This window comes from Caretta caretta, chromosome 3 (assembly GCF_965140235.1).
Source record: "Caretta caretta isolate rCarCar2 chromosome 3, rCarCar1.hap1, whole genome shotgun sequence".
Lineage (NCBI taxonomy): Eukaryota > Metazoa > Chordata > Testudines > Cheloniidae > Caretta > Caretta caretta.
In genome coordinates, this window is record NC_134208.1 from 32,241,959 (window position 1) to 32,264,258 (window position 22,300).

Genomic DNA, 22,300 nt, shown 5'->3' on the forward strand with positions numbered 1-22,300 from the left:
GAACTCTCTGCAATGCTAAAGCTCACCATCTCTACTATGAAACTGACCTAAGAACTCCGAATATGTCTGTATGTATAATGATCTTTTAACCAATACTCTCTCTCTTTTATTTTTTAATAAATTTTAGTTTAGTTGATAAGAATTGGGTAAGATCTGAAATATTCATTAATACGGATGGTAATGTGTCTGATCCTTTGGGATTGATAAAATTATTTATATAATGAACCAGATTTCAGTAATCTTCATCATATTTGAGTTGGCTGTCTGGGAGGAAGCCCGTAGGCTGGGTTGCTTTAAGGGAACTGTGTTTTTGGCTTCTGGGTAACCAGTAAGGTATTGTGGAAGCTGTTTTGTTGCTGGCTTGGTGAATCTAAGTATTGGAAATAACCACCAGTTTTGGTGACTGTCTGTCCCACTCTTTGCAGTTTGCCCTAACTGAGCAATCTCAGCGTGGACCACCTGGGACCTTGGGCACATTGAATGAACTGTATCTCTTGGAGGTATAATTCCTTACCTGTTGTGGTCTTGAGGTGGTGCAGATATATACTACCCTATACACAGGGAGCTTGTGGCAAAGCCACAATTTAAGCCTTAGATAGTATACTAATGGGTGTATCAAAAATTGATAGATTAGACAAATCAGAGTAGATATACAGGATGGAGTCACTGAAAATGAAGGTAATTATTCTTTCAATGTTTGGAAACTGTCTACTCTTTCTTTTTCTTCCACTTTAAGTTAGTCTATGAATATATTGTATAAATTAAAATCTAAATGAAGCGGTCAGTATTACAACATTACCAGCTCCTGAGAAGACATCTAAAGAACAGGGAATGTGATATTCAAATACTTACTCAAATACAAATGAAAACTGCACCAAATGTAAGCACTTCTATGCTTTTACTCTATTGTTTTACATTATTAAGTTTGAATTGTTTTTAAAATCTGCTGTCATGAAACATTTAATATATGCTCTGTTACAGATTACTGAAAGAGCGATGGCAATCAGAGCAAGTATGCTTTGTTCAAAGCTTGTTCTCCTGGTTTTAATTTTTTCATTGTCTATCCGGCTGTCAAAGGAGCAGGAAGCTTGTATCCTTCAAAATCTTTAGGCCTTCTTAGACAGAATTTCATTTTGTTTAACCCTTCCCCTTTCTTTCACAGTGCTTAGCCTCTCCGATTCATTTTAAAGTTCCTCACAATGTTATTTTTAGTACAACTGTTGAATCCACATTCTTAACTGTTGGTGGGTAACAATTTCAATTAGAATTCACATGTAAAGTCAGATTCATATGAAGTGTTTTGTTAAAAGTTTCTTTTAATTCAACACATCTTTTTATTTGTGCCACCCATCTAAAAAGACTATGTGGTATTTTTGCAGACTGTTATTTTGTACATATCCCAGGAGATTTAGTTGGGCAGATGAGCTATATCACACAGATTTATTTCCTATCCTTTAAACAGATGACAGTGCAAATGATTTTCATAGCTATGAGTCATTAATATGAAAAAACAGCTTTGTTTTTGGATTTGTTTTCTGTTAAGTTGAACCTTCCTCACAGGACCAAACTAAAGAAATGGTGGGCAACAGAGAAGAGCCAGGTGGGTAGCACTCCCTGATATCATACTGCTGAGCCAGGGCAGTTTCTGACTCTCCGGGAGCTCACTTCACCTGGGGACCATTTTTCTCTCTCTGAGTTCATGCAGTAGGGAAGGGGATGGGGGAGCAGCTGGGACTTTAGGAGCCTGATTCTGCGAGGTACTGAGCCCTTCAGTTGAAGTGATTGGGTACTGAGGATGCTCAGTGACTCTCAGCAGGCTGTTCTTCATTTTAGTTTCTTTTTGTCTTTAACAGTGTAGGAGAGGACATGGACTTCAATCCTTGGTCTCCTACTATAGCCGTGCCCGGGGACTTCAACATCCACATCAGTCAGTGTGAGTTTGTCCATAACTCGTAAGGTAAAATGGAGGGACTTACTAACACATAACCTTCCCTACTGAAGAATCAGAGGTAGGGGGGAAATGACGTGAACATATACTTTACTTATCATTAAGGCACCAAAAAAAGGGTTTTGCACATTTATGATGAAAATCAAACAGTCACCCAACATGGAGTGGAGAAACACATTAAGCAGCAAAAAAGACATTTCTGATGCCAATTTAAATACTTCCTGTTTTCAACAAGTAATGGATCTATACTTACATATCACTGCTTGGATTAGGTTTGACTGTCTCATCGGCTGGCAGACAAAATTCCATAATTTCATTGAAACCAGCATTCCCAATATTCTTGGCAAGCTGTTAAAAATAAATACCTATGTTTCAAACAGATATGTTCAGTAGCTAGCCATAAGCACTGTGCAGTCAGGAACAAGATAAACGGAAATCAGGATTTTGGGGTTTTAGTCCTAGTTTTGTGACTGCCTATGTGACCTTGAACAAGTTACACAACATCTTTGGGTCTCATTTTACCCATCTCTAAAATTGAGACAATACCGTTCCTTCCCTCAAGAGCTGTCTTCACAATTAAGTTCCTGATCCAATGCCCACTGAAGTTAACTTCAATGGGTTTTCTTGAACTTTGAAAAACACTTTGAAATTCTCTGCTGAAAGATGTAACGTAAGGTAAGAGGTAAACAGTGAAGAAGTACTTGAATTCCTCACATGAAAGGCACTATTTAACCGCCATATAGTTGTATTCTTTTTAAAAGGAACTTACTGTAAAGACAACCCCCTTAAACACCAAATATAATCACTCTTATTAATACAAATTCTAATACCAGACAAACAGTTTCTTCAGTAATACAATGTTTTCCAGTGAACTTTAATTTGAGAAAGGAAGATTTCTTGCTTGTATTTATCCAGAGGTATTTTCAAAGCCTGAAAGAATATAATTCAAATGATGAAAATATGTATGGAGTGGAACTCGCTCACTATCTTCCTCAGATTTTATAAATTAATAAAAACATTTACCAAAAGTTCAGATGTTCCCAGCACATCTAACGTGAGTGACTGCATTCTGGAGTAGTGAACACCAAGTTCTCTATGGATTCCTGAACATTCAATACAAGTCAGAATTCCCAGATTTGTTGAAAGCCAGGTAGGATCTGAAGCAAAGAAAAAAAGCATAGAACTAAAGTTTTGTTAGGTAATGATTGCCCTGTAAAGATTAATAATATGGAAATGAAGTTCTACGAACATAAGATTCCTGTGTGTACATTTAAGGATTTCAATATTTATGCCTTTAAATTTAATCTGCTGGCAAATCTGAACCAGATCTTTTATGATGAAAGAAGTCAAAATGTGAGCTTTAGATGTTAAATTCCTTAGGAAGGGAACTCTGTCTATCTCTATGGCCCCTTAATGGGATGGCTCTTTTGTATACAGTTACTCATGTGCCTCAGTCTTTGCAGGATTGAGGACTGTATTTGTACAGTACCAATATTATGTAAGAAAACTCCAGATTAGGGCCTGTGGTTGTGTATAAATATAATATAAATATATTATAAATATATATATAAATAATAATGTTACCTATTTTTGTTTTCTGAGTATATATTTTAGTCTAAGGGCAACAGCAGTAACATGAAAAGTATATACTCCATCATGACACAAAGGATCCTCAAGAAAACATTTCAGAGATATTAAGGAGTCTCTCTCTACCTACTACTCATTATCTCTCCACAACATTCTCCCTTTCTTCTATTCCCCACCCTTCAAATGAAAATCATCCATTTTTAAGATCTAAACAGTTGTGTAACTTTTTAAAACAATGTTTGACCCCAGCTCCACTGAACTATTCCTTTCAGTAGGACTGACTCTTCTCATACCAGTTATACACCAAACTAACAAATTACTTAACCGAGTTACTACTGATTCAGAGCAGTGAAACCAAGAGAAAAACAAGGTCTAGTGTTTTCAGCTGAAGTGACAGCTCAGAAGCACTACTTCCTTTAGTGATTTTGTCATATAGGAGAAAGGATTTTGTCATATATTTTGTCATATAGGCAACAGCAGGAATTAAAAACTAATTTTAAAAGGATTAGAACAGAATTTCACTGATCAACAATACGAACCAAGAGTGAAAATTACACACTGCAAAGCACAGTCAAGCAGCTGCACTGTTTTCAAATGAGTGTATAGTATCAGAATCAGCCAGTTCTCAAAGTCAAGCAAAACAATTAAAAAATAAATAGTAACAAAAATTATTCACAGAACATTTGTAATATCCTAGTATGACTTCCACTTTTACTGAATTTACAGTAAAGTTTAAATTATATAATGGAGGGCTCAATGATAATATCTGATATTGCAATTACTGCATCAAAAGTAACATAAGCCTGGCTAATTACCAAAATCTGTAGGAGAAAGGCAAAAAGCTTACTGATACTTTTTTTTAAAATGGACAATAGGATATAGCAAATCTATCTTAATGAATTTCTGCAATCACGCTGTTAGCATATTCTGCTAGATAGTTAATTGCATTTAAGAGAAAAAGGAACAATATAAATCAACAGTTTAAACACTCTTAATAGAAATATAATTTTACCAATTAGAAATACTTTAATTTAGTCACCTTGCGCTCCACAGTCACAACACACATCATTTCCTGTCATCCTCTGAACCTCCGATATAATTTCTTTTGTCAGCTCTTGGACAATATTATTTTCTCCTGTGTTATCATCACCTTTGAATGCATTATTTAAAGCTTCTTCTTTGCTGTTCTGTAGCACAGATGTCCATCTAAAACCAATAGCAATATTTTGCTGTTTAAAATTTTATAAGCATCTAAAGTTTAACGAAAAGTAACAGTAGAATATCAACACCAGAAACAAAAGTAGTGAAGTAACTCACATTTGACACTCTTGTTCATCTTCTGCTTGAAAGTGATAGGTTCTGTCATCTGCATAACAATATAGATTGACCCAATATTGAATATTGAATATATAGATATGGTCTCAGAAATTGTATAATTTGCTTAGTAATTGACTATTAAACTCTCTTTTCTCACCGTTGGAAAGGCAGTAATTGGATGGGGGGAAAAAAATCACATTTAGGTGACATTCACCGCTGTGTGGAGGTCTTAAGTGGTTCAACAGACCTTCTAGATAGGGGTGAATTTCTCCCATATTATGTACATTACACATTTACATCTTTGTTTAGAAGCCATCCTCACTAAACCTTCATATTGCAGTTTTAAAAATAGCAGCTGTCTTTCTTTAGAAGCTGACTTCATTATTTAGTTGTGCCTTTACCATACAAGCCACAGGATAAAATAATAACTTTTTCAAAGATATATACACTACACGTCCTCAGGGAAGACAAGTCCAATCAATTTTTCCATGGGAAACAAATAAAAAAACAAATTTATGTTTTTGAGTCATCTGAGCACATAAAAAGGATCTGCAAATTTTATAAGTGAGTTCTCTTACCTTGGTAACTCAAAAATGGCCCAATGAACATTTATTAAAGTTTTCAGGCACACACACAAAAGTTTACCTCTGCTCTAAGAGCAAATATTAGGAATTTCAACCTAACGGCAAATATTTTTAAAAATCAGATATGAAGGACTTCCCTCTGCTTCAATAACTATAACATCGTTACCATAATTCTATAATAACAAATTTACAATAGATTAAGTCTCTGGAAAAGAAATACAAGTAATATAGAATTAATGCAAACAAAAAAAACAGCTAAAGGAGAAGACGAATTATGTAAAATAAAGCAAGAAACAGGAAAAAGAGGGTTTCATCTGTCATTTACATGAGTTGCAAAGTCATCAAGGCAGAGAGATAAGGAAAAAGCTGTTCCAGAGGAGAGAAACTGTAGAGAAGGCTCTCATGCCAAGAATGGAGAGATTGTGTGAAGGAACAGAAAGGAAGCCAGAACCTAGTGAGAAACAGGGTAGAAAGAGAGGTGCTAGATTTGAAAAGTAGGCTGGAGCAAGTCTGCAGAGGGTTTTAACAACAAAGAGGGCATTTTTTGTAACTGGATCCTAATATAAAAAGAAACAGTGGAATGACTGGAGGAAACTGTGAGGTGATTACTCTTCTCTGTACACGTGAGAAGGTCCGCAGCAATAGTCTGCATATGCTGAGAGCAGATGAAGTGGGACTTGAGAATCCCAGCGAAGGGAGTTGCAACAGATATGGTGAGAGGAGATTAAAATATAAATGATGACATCAATAGTTGAGTCGAGGCAGTGGCATGATTGGGCTGTGGTGAAGAAGTGGTGATACGCAGTTTTGCAAGCAAATGATATGGAGACAAAGTTCAGGGTCAAGGATGTTGCTAAAGTTATGGAGAGTGGATACCAAGTGAAGGAGGGAAAAAGGAGATGGAATCATGTTTGAGGCTATGCCTCTGCCCCAAGATAAGCACTTCGGCACATTTGGTTTTTTACTTAAAAAGCCAAATAAGAAAGATTGAATTTAAAATTCCAAATCTTTTGTGTGTGTGGTTTTTTTTTAAATTGAAAGAAAAGAAACCAAGCCAGTGCTATGTTCAGTAAGTGCTGTTGAAACCCACTGCCAACCAGCAAATACAGCTTTGGAAAGAGAGTGAAAAATAAAGAGACTCTAAAAGGCAGAGTAGAAGGAAAGAAAAGAGAAAGACATAGGAGCATAGGTGTAGAAGGGTGCAGTGTTTATTGAAGAGTGAAGCAAATTATCATTATAATTCATAAATTGTACATCAAAACAAATAACAGTACAAGGTAGAATTTTCTGAAGTCCTTGCATGATTTAGGAAATTAAGCCCCACTGAAAGTCAATGGGACTTAGGCTCCTATATGCTAAAGTCACTTTTGAAAGTGGGACTAGGCTGCAAAATCGCATAGGCACTTCTGGAAATTTTACCCACTGATGCCAGAATTTAGTTAAATATTAAGGTAAAAAAAAAAAGCGTGTGTGACTTTTTTGATAAAATTTTTAATGTTAGCAAACAAAGTCCCTTATCTTGCAATTAATTCTGTGTGAGCAGAACTCTGAGTGCCTGCAAAGCCCCACTGACTTGAAATCAATGGAGCTCTGCAGGGAAACAGGAATCTACTCACATGACTAAATTGCAGAATCAGACCCTACCCCATGTATGTAGCTACGTCTAGACTGATTATTTGTAAAGTAGTTAAACATGACTCTTTTATTCAAAATCTTAAAAATAGGAGTAGAGGACACACATTGGTGTAAAATAATCCACAGGTTTCCAAAAGCAAAAAATATAATTGCACGATTAGGGTTTCTAGCGGGTAACAACTGGGTTTAAAAATAAAATAAAAACACCTTATTTTTATTATTAAGTTATTAAGGTGCACCTACTTGTGGAGAGGTTAATAGCTTTTGTTACTGGTAGACAGGATAGTTATTCAAATAAACAAGACCCTGGCCTTGAATTATTCAAGTGTAACACCGTACAGATTACAGTATATTTTTATTTTGAGGAAGGCAACAGAGATACTGGCCTACAAGATTTAGTCTTAATATATCTGAAAAGTTACATCCATTCTAGGCATAAAAGTTGAAACTCTACAGTGGATCATTCCATTATGTCAGCCATTCCATTTGGAACATGTGCGTCTGTTTTAGGTTCCCCCTCCTTCCCGTCCTGGAAAAAGGTTTTACTATGTTATGGTTCGTTCTTTGTTATGTTTATATAAAAACAGAAAATGAACATTTCAATGGGATAAAGCTGAATATGAAAGCCATATTTTTGCTGGTGTAAATAGATACAGGTACATTGACTTCAATAGCATTTCACCCACTTAAACATGCAGAAAATTTGGTCCACTGTGTATATTTACGACATTAATGATAGGTAACAAAGGAAAAAATTATAAGTGTCTCCTGTTTATTTTATAGTGTACATGTACACATTCTTGTAATATGTACTGCATGCATTTATTAACTTTATAAAAACAATATAAAAATGTTCAGGACACTCAAATAAAAGAAAAAACTCCACTATTCAATTACATTTCATCCTAATAAAAGTTTTATAACACAAATCTTTAACGTTCATATTTTTTATCTTTAATTTGGGCATTTCACAATTAAGAAAATCAATCAAAATCAAATCAATTTTTAGAAAGTATTTTTCATTGCTTCCTCTGTGATTATTAAAGACACTAATACACTTGTAATTTAATAAAAAAAATTTCTGCACAGCTTTAAATCTTTTGTTTGAGTCTGTATGGAAGTAATTACTCTGCAATTAGGACATCATAACTGATCTTGGAAACACTGTAGTTGTTACTGCTTCAGCACTGTGACCCCACTGAAGGATGATGTAAGATCATGTGAAAGGAAGGAACAAGCCCATGTTTAAACATGAATAGTTTTGCGAATGAACAAGTTTGGTAAGAAACATTATGAGAAACAGATGAAAGGCAAAGAGTTTTAAAGAGGGAATGTCATAATGGTAACATATTGCACATATATTAAACTAATATTTTAAATCTGATTATTAATACATTTTCTGAAACAATCTTTGAACCTTGGACGTTTACTAGAGGTAAAGACCTAAGGAACTAAACAACAAACCTACGTGATATGAGGTCAAAACATTTTTTCTCCTCTGGGTTTGTTTTCACTTGGCAAGTTAACAGATTGAGTTTTGCAGGAGGTCGGTTAGCCTATTTAAAGATAAAAAACACACAAAGTAATATCCCTTAGTAAGGTGCATACTGATTAAGAATTTGCTTGTCTGTAGGTAGAATCTGACTGCAGCTAAGCATACTATTCTATTACAAAACATCTGAGTATGACCACAAAGTTTCCAAAACTGGCTAGCACCCATATTTTTTGGGTATCAGACAAGAGTAGGGCAAGCAATACTTTAATTTATACTTTTTCTGGTTCCCAAGTATGTAACCTAGACTCCCTTTCCTATTGACAGAATGGGAGTAATTAGGGTGAAAGTGAGGGGAGTCTAGTTGTAAAGGATGGGTCTAGTACCATTTTATAAATCACCTCTTTGGTTAACTTACCGTAATAATTGTCTGAAGGAAACAGATACAACGAAAGCAATAACTGCCTTGATCATTCAAATATTTCTAATCAAATGAAATCATTTCCATTCTAGTAATATTTCCATTACTACTTCTAGTAGGACAGGAGGGAGGGAAAGTGTGGCTCAATTATTATTACTATAGTTCCTTTTGAAAAACAAGTAATTGTCTCCTCTCCCATATATTATAGAGCCACACTGCTGGAGAACAAACAGTTCACTACAGAACTCTCTAAAAATAAGCATATACTTGGGGGAACGGGGACGCTGGGGAGAGGTAAAAATGAGCTACCAAAGACATCCTAAAAGCAAGGCAACCAACATACTATGTGCTCCCAAGGTTCAGCACTTTCAGACAGGGATCCTCTTTCCTACATCAATTTCTCTTTGAATAGAAATGGCATGTTTCATTAAAAGTAAAATCCAACAATAGGTCTTCCTAAAAAAAAAAAGTTAAAGGGCAATGGAGATGTTAAAAAATAAATATCTCAACTTTCTCCCTAAAATAGCTGCCCCTTCCTCCAGCATATGAGGACACCATCTTGGTGGCTGAAATCCAGGAATCACATACATCACTACAAACAAAAACTAGCTATACACTTTCCTAGAGCAATTAAATCAGAAACCAAATTAAATGAGGGCAGTTTTGCTTCTGTGGACAAAAATTAGTCACCTGTTTAAATAATCTGGTAAATAAAATAGCAAGGACAGAATAATGCATAACATAGATCAAAAAGAACTTAAGAGGTCACAACAATAAGCATGGTCATTAGTTTAACCTGCCAATCTGATAAAAGAAACTAAGGCTTTACAATATATTAACTGAAATTTTTGTAAAACCAAGCTAGTATGAGGACGTTATTTACTTGTAACTGGAGGTTCTTCAAGATGTGTGGTCCCTATCTGCATTCCACCATGGGTTATGCATGCATACAGCATCAGAGAAATATGCGAACAGAGCTGCTTTACAGATGTGTGGCTGCTTTACAGATGTCCAGGAGCAGTACCTCCTGAAGAGATGCCACAGTTGTTGCTTACACTCTCGTGGAATGAGCTCTTACCCCATGGGGGATAGTGGGGGTGAGGGAGGTTCGATAGCTGATAGAATAGAATGCAGCCAGAGATTCATTTGGAAATTCTCTGGGTGGAGATGACATGCCCTCTGACGCTGCTATAACAATGAATAGTCTCAGGGACTTCCCAACTGATTTTTTTCTCTGCAGGTAAAAAGAATGCAGTTTTGGGAAAAACACAGAAAAGTGAATCGATTGGTTAAGGTGAAATTCCGAAAAGACTCTGAGGTGAATTTGGGGGGTAGACGCAAAGAAACCATATTCTTATGGAATATAGCATACAGAGGATCTGCCATCATTGTTCCAAATTCACCAACCCTTCTAGCAACCCTTTCATGAAGAAAACCTTCATGAAAAGGAGACACATGAAGCAAGAAACTAAAGGTTCAAAGTGGGGACATGTGAGTACTGAAAGAACAGTGTTTAGTTCCCACTGGGGAGTAAGCTTCTGAATAGGTGGGAAAGTTCTTATTAATCTTTCCAGAATCTATTTGTCTGTGGATATGCGAAGATCGAGTAGTCCCAAGAAAATGGATGATATGCACTGATCGCAGCTCCTCGGAAGGAGCTAATGGACAAACCCGATGTCCTCAAAGATAGGATATAGTATAAGATGAGAGGAATACCTGCAATTTCTGGGAGAATGCCATTTTGATGGGCCCAAGAAGAAAAGTACTTTCATTTAATTAGGTTACATTTTCTAGTAGAGTCCTTTTTACTATTAGAGAGGATGTCTCGTATGGCTGTGGAGCATGAACGTTCTAAGAATGATGCCCATCCAAATGCCAAGACCCAAGGTGGAGTGGACGCGGATCGGGTTGCCTCATCTTGCCATTCCACTGGGTCAGGGGCTCGAGAAATGTCGGGAGGATGATTGGTGGTTGAGATGACATGCCTAGTAGGTTGGGAAACCAAAATTGTCTGAGCCAGAAGGGCCCAGGATCAGGATGACCCCTTCTCTGTCCTGACAGATTTTGCGTAGAACTCATGGCAGGAGCAGTAGGTAGAGCGAAAGCATAATTGAAGTGGTTTGACCAAGGAAGAAACAGAGCATCACCCTGGGAGTGGTGACCAAGGGCTCCTCCGGAGCAATATGTGGTGTATTTTCTGTTTTCTTGAGAGGCGAACAGATCCGTGGTTGGGGTTCCCCATAGAGTGAAAATATCGCACAGTACCAAGCCGTGGACCTCTCACTCATGGTTGACTGTAAAATGTCTGCTATGGGAATCTGCAAGCAGATTTTGCTTTCCCGGAAGGTAGGCTGCCGACAGGGTAATTTGATTGCTGATGCACCAATTCCAGAGGCTGACTGCTTCTGCACACAGGGTGGTGGATCTCACTCCACCCAGCTTGCTGATGTAGAAGACAATCATTATGTTGTCTGACATTTATAAGGACATGCTAAGTGTAGATGAATGGAAGAAAGGACTCACATGCCTTCTGGAGTGCACACAACTCCAGAATACTGATGTGCATCCTGAACTCTCGAAACATCCAGGTATCTTGTGCGGTTTGGCTGTTCATGTGGTCTCCCCAATCTCATAGGGATGCACCTGTAATAATGGTCCTGTCTGGAGAGGAAGGGTGAAAGGGGACACCCACGCATACCTGATAAGGATTTGTCAGCCACAGCAAAGGAGAAATGACTCTGACTACAGCCACGTCTGAAGGCAACAAAGGTGGAGTCTTGAAAATGGGGTGACGTAGGTGCAAGAGGCCATATGACCTAGGAGAGACAGACATGATTGACCTGTATTTCAGCGTTGTTTGTGATTTGTTCATGGCCTGGAACCTGTCCTGGGCAGGTACTCTCTTGCAGTGACAGAATTAAAGTTTTCCCTGATGAAATCCAAAGATTTGGCAGGGACGGAGGGGGACGACACATTTTTCTGTGTTTATGCTGACTCCCAGTGAGTTGATACACAGACTTCCTGGTGGGACTTGGTGCTAATTGCTGAGGCAGGGGAAGACAATGAGACCACGATGTCTCACATGGGCTGCTACTACCGAGAATATCTTGGTAAAGACTCTGGGGAGAGTCTATTCTGAAAAGGAGTACTCTGAACTGAAAATAGTCGGAACTCACCATGAACCTGAGGAAGCGTCTGTGGACAGGATGAATGTCTATGTGAAAGTAAGCGTCCTTCATATCAAGAGCTGTAAATCACATGCTCTTTCCTAAAGATGGGATTATAGCTGCCAATGTGACTATGCAAAATCTGAGTTTGTGAATGAAGTGGTTGAGATGGTGGAGGTCAAGGATTGGTCTCCAACCGCCCTTCTTTTTGGGTACTAGGAAGTAAATCAAGTAAAACCTTCTCCCTTGGTACTGAGGAGGGATGTATTCTATTGCTCCTCGCTGCAGTAAGGAGTTCACCTCTTGTTTGAAAATACTCTCATGACAGTGGTCCCTGAAGTGGGCAAAGAGGGTTTTTTTGGAGGAGGTAGGGATGCAAACTCCATCATATAGCCAGAATGAATGACATTCAGCACCCATTTGTCCATTGTTTTTCAACACCTGGAGTGCAATAAGAGGGCTAGCCAACCCACACATGTTGCGTGGGGTTCATGAAGTGTTAGGCTTAGTGTTTCGTGGCTCCTGAGTTCCCATAAAAAAAAATGTAGAGCCGGAGGCTGAGAATGATATGCAGAGCCTGTTGCAGAGAGTATAGGGAAGCAGGATTTTTGAACCCTCTGCGTCTTATGTAGTGGCCCATAGGGTCTCTGATAGAAAAACTGCTGAGCCATATGTCTAGATCTAGACCGACAGGCAGTGAAACTTCCTTTTATGGGGAAGTGTGTATATACCAAACAAATGGAAAGTAGCCCTGGAATCCTTCATGGTATGGAGGGACTCATCTGTCTTCTGGTTGAAGAGGTGTGATTCATCAAAGGGGAGGTCCTCAATGGTATTCTGGACCTCCTTAGGCAACCCTGATGCATGGAGCCGTGATTCCCTGTGGATAATGGCAGTAGATACAGCTCTAGAGGAAATATCAGCAGCATCAATTACAGATTGGGGAGTGGTGCTGGCTATGAGTTTGCCTTCATCTATCAGAAAACGAGCTCTGTCCTGCTGTGGAAGGCTGTCAAAAAACTTCTCAAACTTGGCATAGTTCAGGAAATTGTATTTAGCTATTAGCGCCTGGTAATTGGCTATCCTGAACTGGAGACTGGATGATGAGAAGACTTTTCTTTCCAGCAGATCCAGGAGTTTGCTCTCTTTATCAGCAGAAGTAGACCAAAGATGTTACTGTCTAGCTCTTTCAGAAGAGAACAGAACCACCAGTGAGTTGGGAGTGGGGTGAGAAAAAAAACGCAGATGTTTGCATGCCACGGGCACAGTTGCCAGCATTTTTCCCTTAGTGGTATCCATCAAATCGTGTCTAGCACCCCCAGGTGCCGCCTGCTCATAGCGCTGGTATAAGGGGCCCTGCCAAGCCAACACCTCTTCAGTTTCTTCTTACCATCATCATCTCTGGCTTGTTGGGAAATGGCATAGTGCACCGAGAATGTGTGCACGGAGGACCAGGTTGCTACCCTGTAGACATCCTAAATAGGAACTTGAGCAAGGAAAGCGGCCTAACAGGCCTGCGATCTTGTGGAGTGAGCAGTCAGGTTAGGTGGAAGAGGGACCCCTGCAAGATTGTAACATGCTGAGATACACAAAGTGATCCAAGACAAAATCCTCTGAGCAGAGATGGGGAGCCCCTTCATTCTCTCAGCTACTGCTATGAACAGCTGAGTCGATCTGCCAAATGATTTGGTCCTTCAGGGCCCTTCTAACATCCGTGCAAACATTGTTTTTCCCTATCTGCATGTGGCTTACGATAGAATACTGGTAGAAACATTGATTGGCTGCAGTGGAACTGTGAAACCACTTATGGGAGGAACTTTGGAATTGAGCGTAACTGCACTTTATCCTTGAAGAAGACTGTACATGGGGGTTCGAAGGTGAGGGCTCGGATCTCCAAAACTCTTCTAGCCAAAGTGATGGCCACTAAAAAGGCCACCTTCGGAAGAAGTGCAACAGTGAGCATGTTACTAGCAGCTCAAAGAGCAGGCCCATCAACTTTGACGGGACAAGGTTTAAGTCCCAAGGAGGAATTGGTTCCTTTATCTGAGGGAACTCCCTCTCCAGGCCTTTGAGGAAACGAATTTCCACTCTGTGCAAAATAATTGACCAGGCCGCCAGATGGACCTTGATTGAAGAATGGGCCAGACCTTGTTTCAAGAGTAGAAGGGACTCCAAAACAAGCTGCAATAAGGACTGTGTAGGCAGAACCCCACATTCGGAAGACCAGATGGAGAATCATTTCCAATTTGCCAGGTAAATTGCCCTGCTGGAGAATTTTCTATTGCCTGGTGGGGCTCTACTCTGCACAAGCTTGCTCTTCAGGATTCAGCCATGAAGGTTCTAGGCTGTCAGACAAAGAGAGCTGAGGTTCAGGTGCCGCAGCTGACCATGATCCTAAGTGATCAGGGCCAGGTGCAGTGCAAGTCTGATATGGGGCTCCAACGAAAGGCTTAAGAGAGTGGTGACCCAGTGCTGTCTGGGCCACGCCGGGGCTATAAGGATGACCCGTGCTCGGTCCTGTTTGATCTTCAACAGAACCTTGTGAATTAGTGGAATGAGGGGAAAGATGTAGTATATATAAGTTGTCCATGTCAACAGGAAGGCATCCGTAAGAGACTGGGGGCTGTGCCTCCTCAGAGAGCAAAACTGATGGCATTTCCTGTTGTCACGGGTAGCAAACGGGTCTATAAAGGGAGTCCCCCACCTCTGGAAGATGTCCCTTGTGATGTCCGGAATAAGGGACCACCCGTGGTGAGTGGAGAAGGACCTGCTGAGGTGATCCGCGAGCTATTCTGTTGAATCCATATGTGTGGAGGATGCCTAAGAGTTAGTGCTGAGAGTCCTGGATCTCCTCAAAAGGAATCTGAAGCTCTTCAGCAACTCTGTGGAGAAAGTCATGGAACTGCCTGAAGTCATTGGGGAGCTGAAGGGGGAAGGGACATAGGAATCACTGCTTCATCCAGAGCGGAATATTCCTCCTCCTCTGTTGGATCCAGGAGCAAATCTGACTCCCTAGAAGATCAGATTGACTCTTCAGGGGAGTACTGGTCCCAAGGCCCCCCAGTATGTCCTTTAGGAGGGTTAATAAGTCGACAGAGGGGCCCTCATAGCATGGGGTACCAGCAGCTTTCTTGTCGTGCCTCTGGGATTTAGGATGTCCTAAGTCCACATGGGCCAAGCTGATGGGCTTGCTTACAGCTGAATCCAACTTCTTTGAAGTGGATTTCCAGGAAGACTTAGTCTCATGCTTATGAGAGTGCTTCCCAATTTCCTGAAAAGACCGCACTGTGGGATCTGTGGGGGTAGATTCTCCTACAGCAGTCGGACTTCACAGCAGGAGGCGCACTCCTTGCAGAATCAGGCTGATGTCCTTGGGGGAGGGTGGTCCCCAGGCTGTGTCCGATTAAGGCCTCATGACCTTCTCCATGATGTATTTGTGGAGATGAAGTTCATGCCCTTCTTGGGTATGGCTGGGGAATGACTGGCAGATACCGCACCTTGCCATGATATGGGCTTCCCCAAAGCAGTAGAGACAGTGCTGGTGGTCATCGCTCACTGAGAAGGATCACAGACAGAAAACCCAGAGTTTGAAGCCCAGTGTCCTAAGCATAGCCCAGCATCCAAACAGGATACATATGGGGGGCGGAGCGGGGGGGAGGAGGAGGTTCCCTGTGGGAGTCTAATCTAACACAAATAGGTCTATAAAACACTAAACTGTAAAAACTATTAAAACTGTTATAACTATTTGCAAACTAGACCATTCTTATTTTATAGAATGAAGCCAAAGTTGTGGACACTGACGGTTCCAACCTGGACCATGTGGCAGTGAGAAAGAACTGGAGAGGCGGTCAGTACACCCACTCTTCATTCCCTTGGGCAGAATCACAAAGTGAGCCAGGGCACATGCGTGGACCAATGGACACTACTTTCAAATGCTTTGGCTCCAGATGCATGGTGCGCATGCATAACCCCCAGTGGAATACAACAGGGACTATCACGCAAAGGAGAAATAGCGTTAGGTTACTGGATTACATGAGAATCCCTAAAAAAGTAGACCTCACTTGACTTCTTGAAAACTGATTGGTGACAATAATACACTTAAACAAGGAGGAAGAACAAATCAATAGAGAAAGAGCATATACATTCTCTTGCAATAAAATAAATAAAATGATGGAGCTGGCAGAAAAGTGATACTGACATCATCGGAGCTGAGGAGGGATAAAAATAAAATAGTGAAAGGAGCACAAGAACAAGGAAAATAAGAGTTTTCAGAGAATTATTTTCTTTCCAGATTTAAGTTCCTCTACACAAGCCTGGTATCCATGAAGAGTACTATATATTAAAAAGAAGGGGTAGAATCTGCACTTTTCTATTCAATAAACCTGAGAGCCTCGCACAATGGAAAGTCGTATGTGTTTTGGGACAATGAAGCTACAGAATGCTTACAGGACCAAGTAAAGCAAACTGTACGCAGAGAAGTTTTGGATGCAAACAAATAAGCAGGCTGAATTCCCCTCATTTCTGAAGGGATTTTTGTTTGGAAGGCAATGAAAACTTATATATTACGCAGTGATTTCAATTTTCATTATTTTAGTTTACTAGAGACAAACATTCTTTCAAGCTAGAATTAAGCAACACAATAACTTCTTGCAAACATGAACTTGGGTCTATTTTCTTGGCACTCTCTCCATAATGTTCATAACATTAACATTTCTTGATTTTGGCTTGTTAAACATTTTGATGTAACAAACTCTCTCCCAACAAGATGACTAACTGGAATGGAAGCTTGAAATAGAGAAACTAGTTTGCTAAATGTTCTATGTTTTGATGTCTAAGTCACCAGCCAGAACTATTTTATACCATGCTAGTTATATAGCTTGCTATATTTACCAACAATTTAAAATTAAGAAGTACTTTAAAATATTCCAAAATGTGTTGGAATCACAAGATATGTATTGGACTCAGAGCATAAAGCATATTCAGGATTAATCTCATTTCCGGTGGGATGCGAAACCTGAAGTCGTAGATGTCTTCTGCACAGATTTTCCAACTTAGTTTGAAGATATCTGGGCCTGGCCTCTTCTGGTCTTTATACCCAGTTGGGAGTCCTCTCCCTATCCTTTCTATCAGCATTTGGGTATCTAGAAAAGTAGCTGCAACCACTTTTTAAACACTTCAAGATGCGAGCATCCTAATTTTGGAAACACTAACATCTCAAAGCATCTTTAAATTGAGATTAGTCCATTCCACTGAATAAATCAACATTAATATTGATACCAAAACCATATCATCATTTAAGTGCACACCCACCATTTCAGTGCCTAAAAGTGATTTCTAACCAATCTGATGCCTCATATCACGGACCTTTCACACCACAAAATGGTTTGTCTAAGTTTCTTACAGTTACTACCACCAGCTCACCTCCACCACTGCAACAATAATGGTAACTTTGGTTTAGACAAGATTCAACCACCTGTTGGTGTTTCAATCATGTTATCTAAATCTACTCTGAGGAGAGTTGGATGACATTCTGGTTAGAACACAAGTAGCTGCCTGGATTTCATGTGTAACTGTACAGTAATAGCACTAGTTTGGGATTTCGGAACCTCTTCATAGTATCATATTTTTTTAAGGTCAGGCTTGACAAAGCCCTGGCTGGGATGATTTAACTGGGAATTGGTCCTGCTTTGAGCAGGGGGTTGGACTAGATGACCTTCTGGGGTCCCTTCCAACCCTTATATTCTATGATTCTATGATCTGTTTCTCTCCTCAGATATTTTAAGGTGTCAGGTTTCCTTCCCCACTCTGAACTCTGGGGTACAGATGTGGGTACCTGCATGAAAGACCCCCTATGCTTATTTTTACCAGCTTAGGTTAAAAACTTTCCCAAGGCACAAATTCCGCCTTGTCCTTGAACAGTGTGCTGCCACCACCAAGTGATTTAGACAAAGATCCAGGGAAAGGACCACTCAGAGTCCTATTCCCCCAAGTCCTACACCCCCTTTCCTGGGGAAGGCTTGAGAATATATCCTCACCAATTGGTACAGATGAACACAAACCCAAACCCCTGGAACTTAAGAACAATGGAAAATCAATCAGGTTCTTAAAAGAAGAATTTTATTTAAAGAAAAGGTAAAAGAATCACCTCTGTAAAATCAGGATGGTAAATACTTTACAGGGTAATCAGATTCAAAACACAGAGGATTCCCCTGTAGGCAAAACTTTAAAGTTACAGAAAACTGGGATAAACCTCCCTCTAGCAAAGGGAAAATTCACAAGTTGAAAACAAAAGGTAATCTAACGTGCCTTGCCTTATTTACTTACTTTTTTTGTAGTATCAGAGACTTGTACAGGATGGTTTATAGGAGAAGGAGTTTTTTGACCCGATGCTTCTCTGCTTTCCCCAGAGAATGCACAAACAAAGTCCTCCCCCCCCAGATTTGAAAGTATCTTCTTTCCCCATTGGTCTTTTTGGACAGGTGCCAACCAGGTTATTTGAGCTTCTTAACCCCTTACAGATAAGGAAGAATTCTAGGCTACCCTTAGCTGTATGGTTATGACATAAGGTTACTATTGTACTCTCCTGACAGCTAATTAATCCAATCCAATTCATCATTCAATAAGATGAAAGTTGAAAACTCCCACTCCTTCAGCATTAATTAATGCTGCCACTTAGACAACTATAGCCTTCTCTCCCTATCCCTTAAAGGAATAAATTGTATTCACGACACTTTAACCCTTGGCAGACTCAGGCAGCAAAAAGGGTGATTTCTGGAATGAAACATCCAGATCTCTCACATAACACTGAACACTGAAGAATTCTAGGTTGGTTCATGTAGAAACTATGTAAATAATTTTTAAATGGGGCAAGAGCAGAAGGCCATTAACTAAGCTATCATTAATTAGCTGATTTTATCATTTAGTACATTGCTATAGCAATAAGAAGGGCCTGAGAGCCAAACTATTAAATCTTCTCTTCCACTTTAAGAGGCATGCTGTTAGGGACTGAAGGGATTTCTAGGTTCTAAGGGTAGAACTGGCAAATCTGGATGTCTGCTGGGATGACTTATTGCCATCTCAAACAGAAAGAAACAAAATCAGTTGTTAATCCTGAGTCAGCCATGGGAAACATGAACCCACTATCTCTTTTGGCTATTAACTGTGTTGCTAGAGAAGGCAAAGTTACTTTAACAATCTACAAAAATAAAGGAAGAAAGCATTCATTACTAAAGCATCTCTCTTTGTTTTCTTTTGCAAAAGTCTGGCAGGTTCCGGCTTAGGTTTTTTGTACACAAATCAACTTCAAGTTTCTTGAAAACAGAAAGGTCTCATTCATAACTCTTTGATCCAAGAACCACTCAAATTGCTAGGCTCAATCTGTTTCTGTCATTGGGTTTTTCATCCCTGCATGTTGCAATCAGGCAAACATTGCAATCAGGAAGGTGTCACCAGACAATCTCCAGTTGCTGATATAATACAAGAGAGATGTCTCTGTTCTTCTTCAGCACTGAATTAGTAAATCGTTATCTTGCAACCTGCCTGTATGATTGCTAATTTCCTGAGACTTCAGATTGTCCTAAATGTACTAGATTATTATCAATGAAAGTCTGTGCATATGTATCCGTGCGCATACACACACCCCATCACACAAGAAAATATTTACTCTTACAGGTAAATGATTGATAGAGCGAAAGATCCTCCATCACTGTCAGAGAACACCTGACAAGCAATAACGTATAAAGTATACAGAGTCATATCATGGCATCAGCTACTGCCTCAAGATGGTTGCTTCTGAAACTGAGAAAAGCTTAGAAAGCACGCCCCACTTAAATCCATGAGAGGCCACATGACTAAAAAGAATGGAGATCCCTGAACAATGGAATCATAGGGTTAGAAGGGACCACAAGTGTCATCTAGTCTAACCCCTTGCCAAAATGCAGGATTTGTCATGTCTAAACCATTCAAGACAGAGGCTACACAGGCTCCTGTTGAAAACCTCCAGTGAAGAAGCTTCACAACCTCCCGAGGCAGCTGTTCCATTGTCCAACTGTTCTTACAATTAAGAAGTTTTTCCTGAGATTTAATCTAAATCTGTTATGCTGTAGTTTGAACCCACTGCCTTTTATCCTGCCCTTTGTGACAAAAAAGAGAACAACTTTTCTCCATCTTTTTTATGGTTACCTTTCATTATCTGAAGACTGCTACCAATCTCCTCTTTTCCAAACTAAACATACCCAGTTCCTTCAGCCTTTGCTCAGATGGCTTGCATTCCATCCCATTGATCATCTGTCACTTACCTCTGGATCCTTTCCAGTTTCTCTACATCCTTTCTATACACTGGTGACCAAAACTGGACACAGTACTTCAGCTGAACCCTAACCAGCGCCAAGTAGAGTGGTACTATCACCTCCCGAGACTTGCATGCTATGCCTCTATTAATGCAACCTAAAATTGCTTTTCCTTTTTTTTTTTTTTGGCCACAACAGAATTGCATTGCTGGCTCATGTTGAGGTTGTGATCTATCACAACTCCCAGATCCTTCTCAGCAGTACTGCCTCCAAGCCAGTTTTCCCCCATTCTGTATTTGTTTTGGTTTTTCTTCGCTAAGTGTAGCACCTTATATTTTTCTTTGCTGAACTTCATTTTGTTGTCTATAGCCAGGTTCTCCAATTTATCAAAATCCCTCTGAATTTTAGCTCTATCCTCCAAAATATTGGCAAGTCCCCCTAGCTTTGCGTATTCTGCAAACTCGATCAGTATGCTCTCTGTACCTACATCCAAGTCATAACAGCGGATCCCCACTTGAGACCTCCCTCTAATCCAACATCATTCCATTTATAGTTACTCTTTGTTTATGGTTGTTCAATCAATTATGTACCCACTTAACGATAGTTCTATGGAGCCCATGCTTCTCCAGCTTACTTAGCAGAATGTCATGTTGGACTGTGTCAAAAGCCTTGCTGAAGTCCAGGTATATTATGTCCACCACCACATTCCCCCTATCCACCAAATCAGCTACCCTGTCAAAGAAGGAAATCAAGCTGGTTTGGCATGATTTGTTCTTGGTAAATCCATGCTGGCTGCTAGTGATTATCCCTTCAGCCTCCAGGTATTCGCAAATTCAATGTTTTATACATTGTTCTAGTAGTTTTCCAGGTATCAAAGTCAGGCTGACTGGTATTGTTCTCCGGCTCCTCCTTTCCCCACCTTTTTAAAGACAGGCACTACGTTATCCCTTCTCCAGGCTTCCGAGACCTCTCCTGTCATCCACAAGTTTGTAGCTATTATTGAACATTATTATAGGAGAAAAAGTACTTACAACTTGCATATTTAATAAAGACAAGCATATCTAAGAGCTAAATTTTCTGGGAGATGGTTCATTTTTATGAATAGCTAGAAATTGAGATCATAATCAAATTTGAAACAAAGATACATCAACCCTAAGAAGCATTTATCCTTTCAAAACAACAATATTGATTATAAGAGATATACTGGATAATCTAAAAAGTGATCCTCAATATGCCTTTTCACTGTATATTTACAGCACCCTTGCAAAATTCTACTTGCCCATTTACCCAAGAACAAAAAAACAGGAAAGTAAAATACATGTTGTTTCATTATCAGCAATCAGCATAATAAAGGGTAAATGATAAGAGTTTGTAGTTGGGTTCTTAAATTCTCATGGCAATTTTGCAAGGCTGCCATAAAAAGATAGGGCCATCTAATTCAAGACGCTGCATGAGGAATCTAACAAATTCCAAACTATAACTATACAACAACATAGTTTGTCTTGTATTAGCAACCAAATACATGCATAAAATACTGTAAACAAATACTTACTGTACCATGGGAAATTGTAAGGAAACCATTTTTAACTGAGCATTTCCTTTTCTGCCATACTTTTCTGATTCTGGTTTTAAAAAAAAAACAAAGTGACTCAAGTTTATGTATAATTAGTATTAAAATTACATAGGATCACAGGACTGCAGTTTTTTTCCAGTAATTGTCTAATGGTACATACCCATCACTTTTCTTATATAGACTACCATTTCTTTCAGTGCCATGCTCTTTGTTTCCCTGAGGCTGATGTAAACTGTAAGCTGTACTCTGACGGATTTGAGAATCCTAAAGGACAGGAAAAAAAGCATG

The 22,300-nt window shown here is 39.5% G+C and overlaps 1 protein-coding gene across 2 annotated transcripts in view; it reads right to left on the reverse strand.

The window, feature by feature from the left end:
* Nucleotides 1–22,300, reverse strand: part of ASAP2 (ArfGAP with SH3 domain, ankyrin repeat and PH domain 2) — a 168,895-nt gene that overhangs the window by 41,338 nt on the left and 105,257 nt on the right. For both annotated transcript variants that reach the window (XM_048845460.2, XM_048845461.2), the window contains exons 10-16: nucleotides 22,173–22,276; nucleotides 21,992–22,061; nucleotides 8,540–8,627; nucleotides 4,853–4,901; nucleotides 4,575–4,741; nucleotides 2,972–3,105; nucleotides 2,202–2,296 (exon numbers count right to left, since the gene is read on the reverse strand). In XM_048845460.2, coding sequence (XP_048701417.1) covers nucleotides 2,202–2,296; nucleotides 2,972–3,105; nucleotides 4,575–4,741; nucleotides 4,853–4,901; nucleotides 8,540–8,627; nucleotides 21,992–22,061; nucleotides 22,173–22,276 — 707 coding nt within the window. The remainder of the gene's footprint in view (nucleotides 1–2,201; nucleotides 2,297–2,971; nucleotides 3,106–4,574; nucleotides 4,742–4,852; nucleotides 4,902–8,539; nucleotides 8,628–21,991; nucleotides 22,062–22,172; nucleotides 22,277–22,300) is intronic.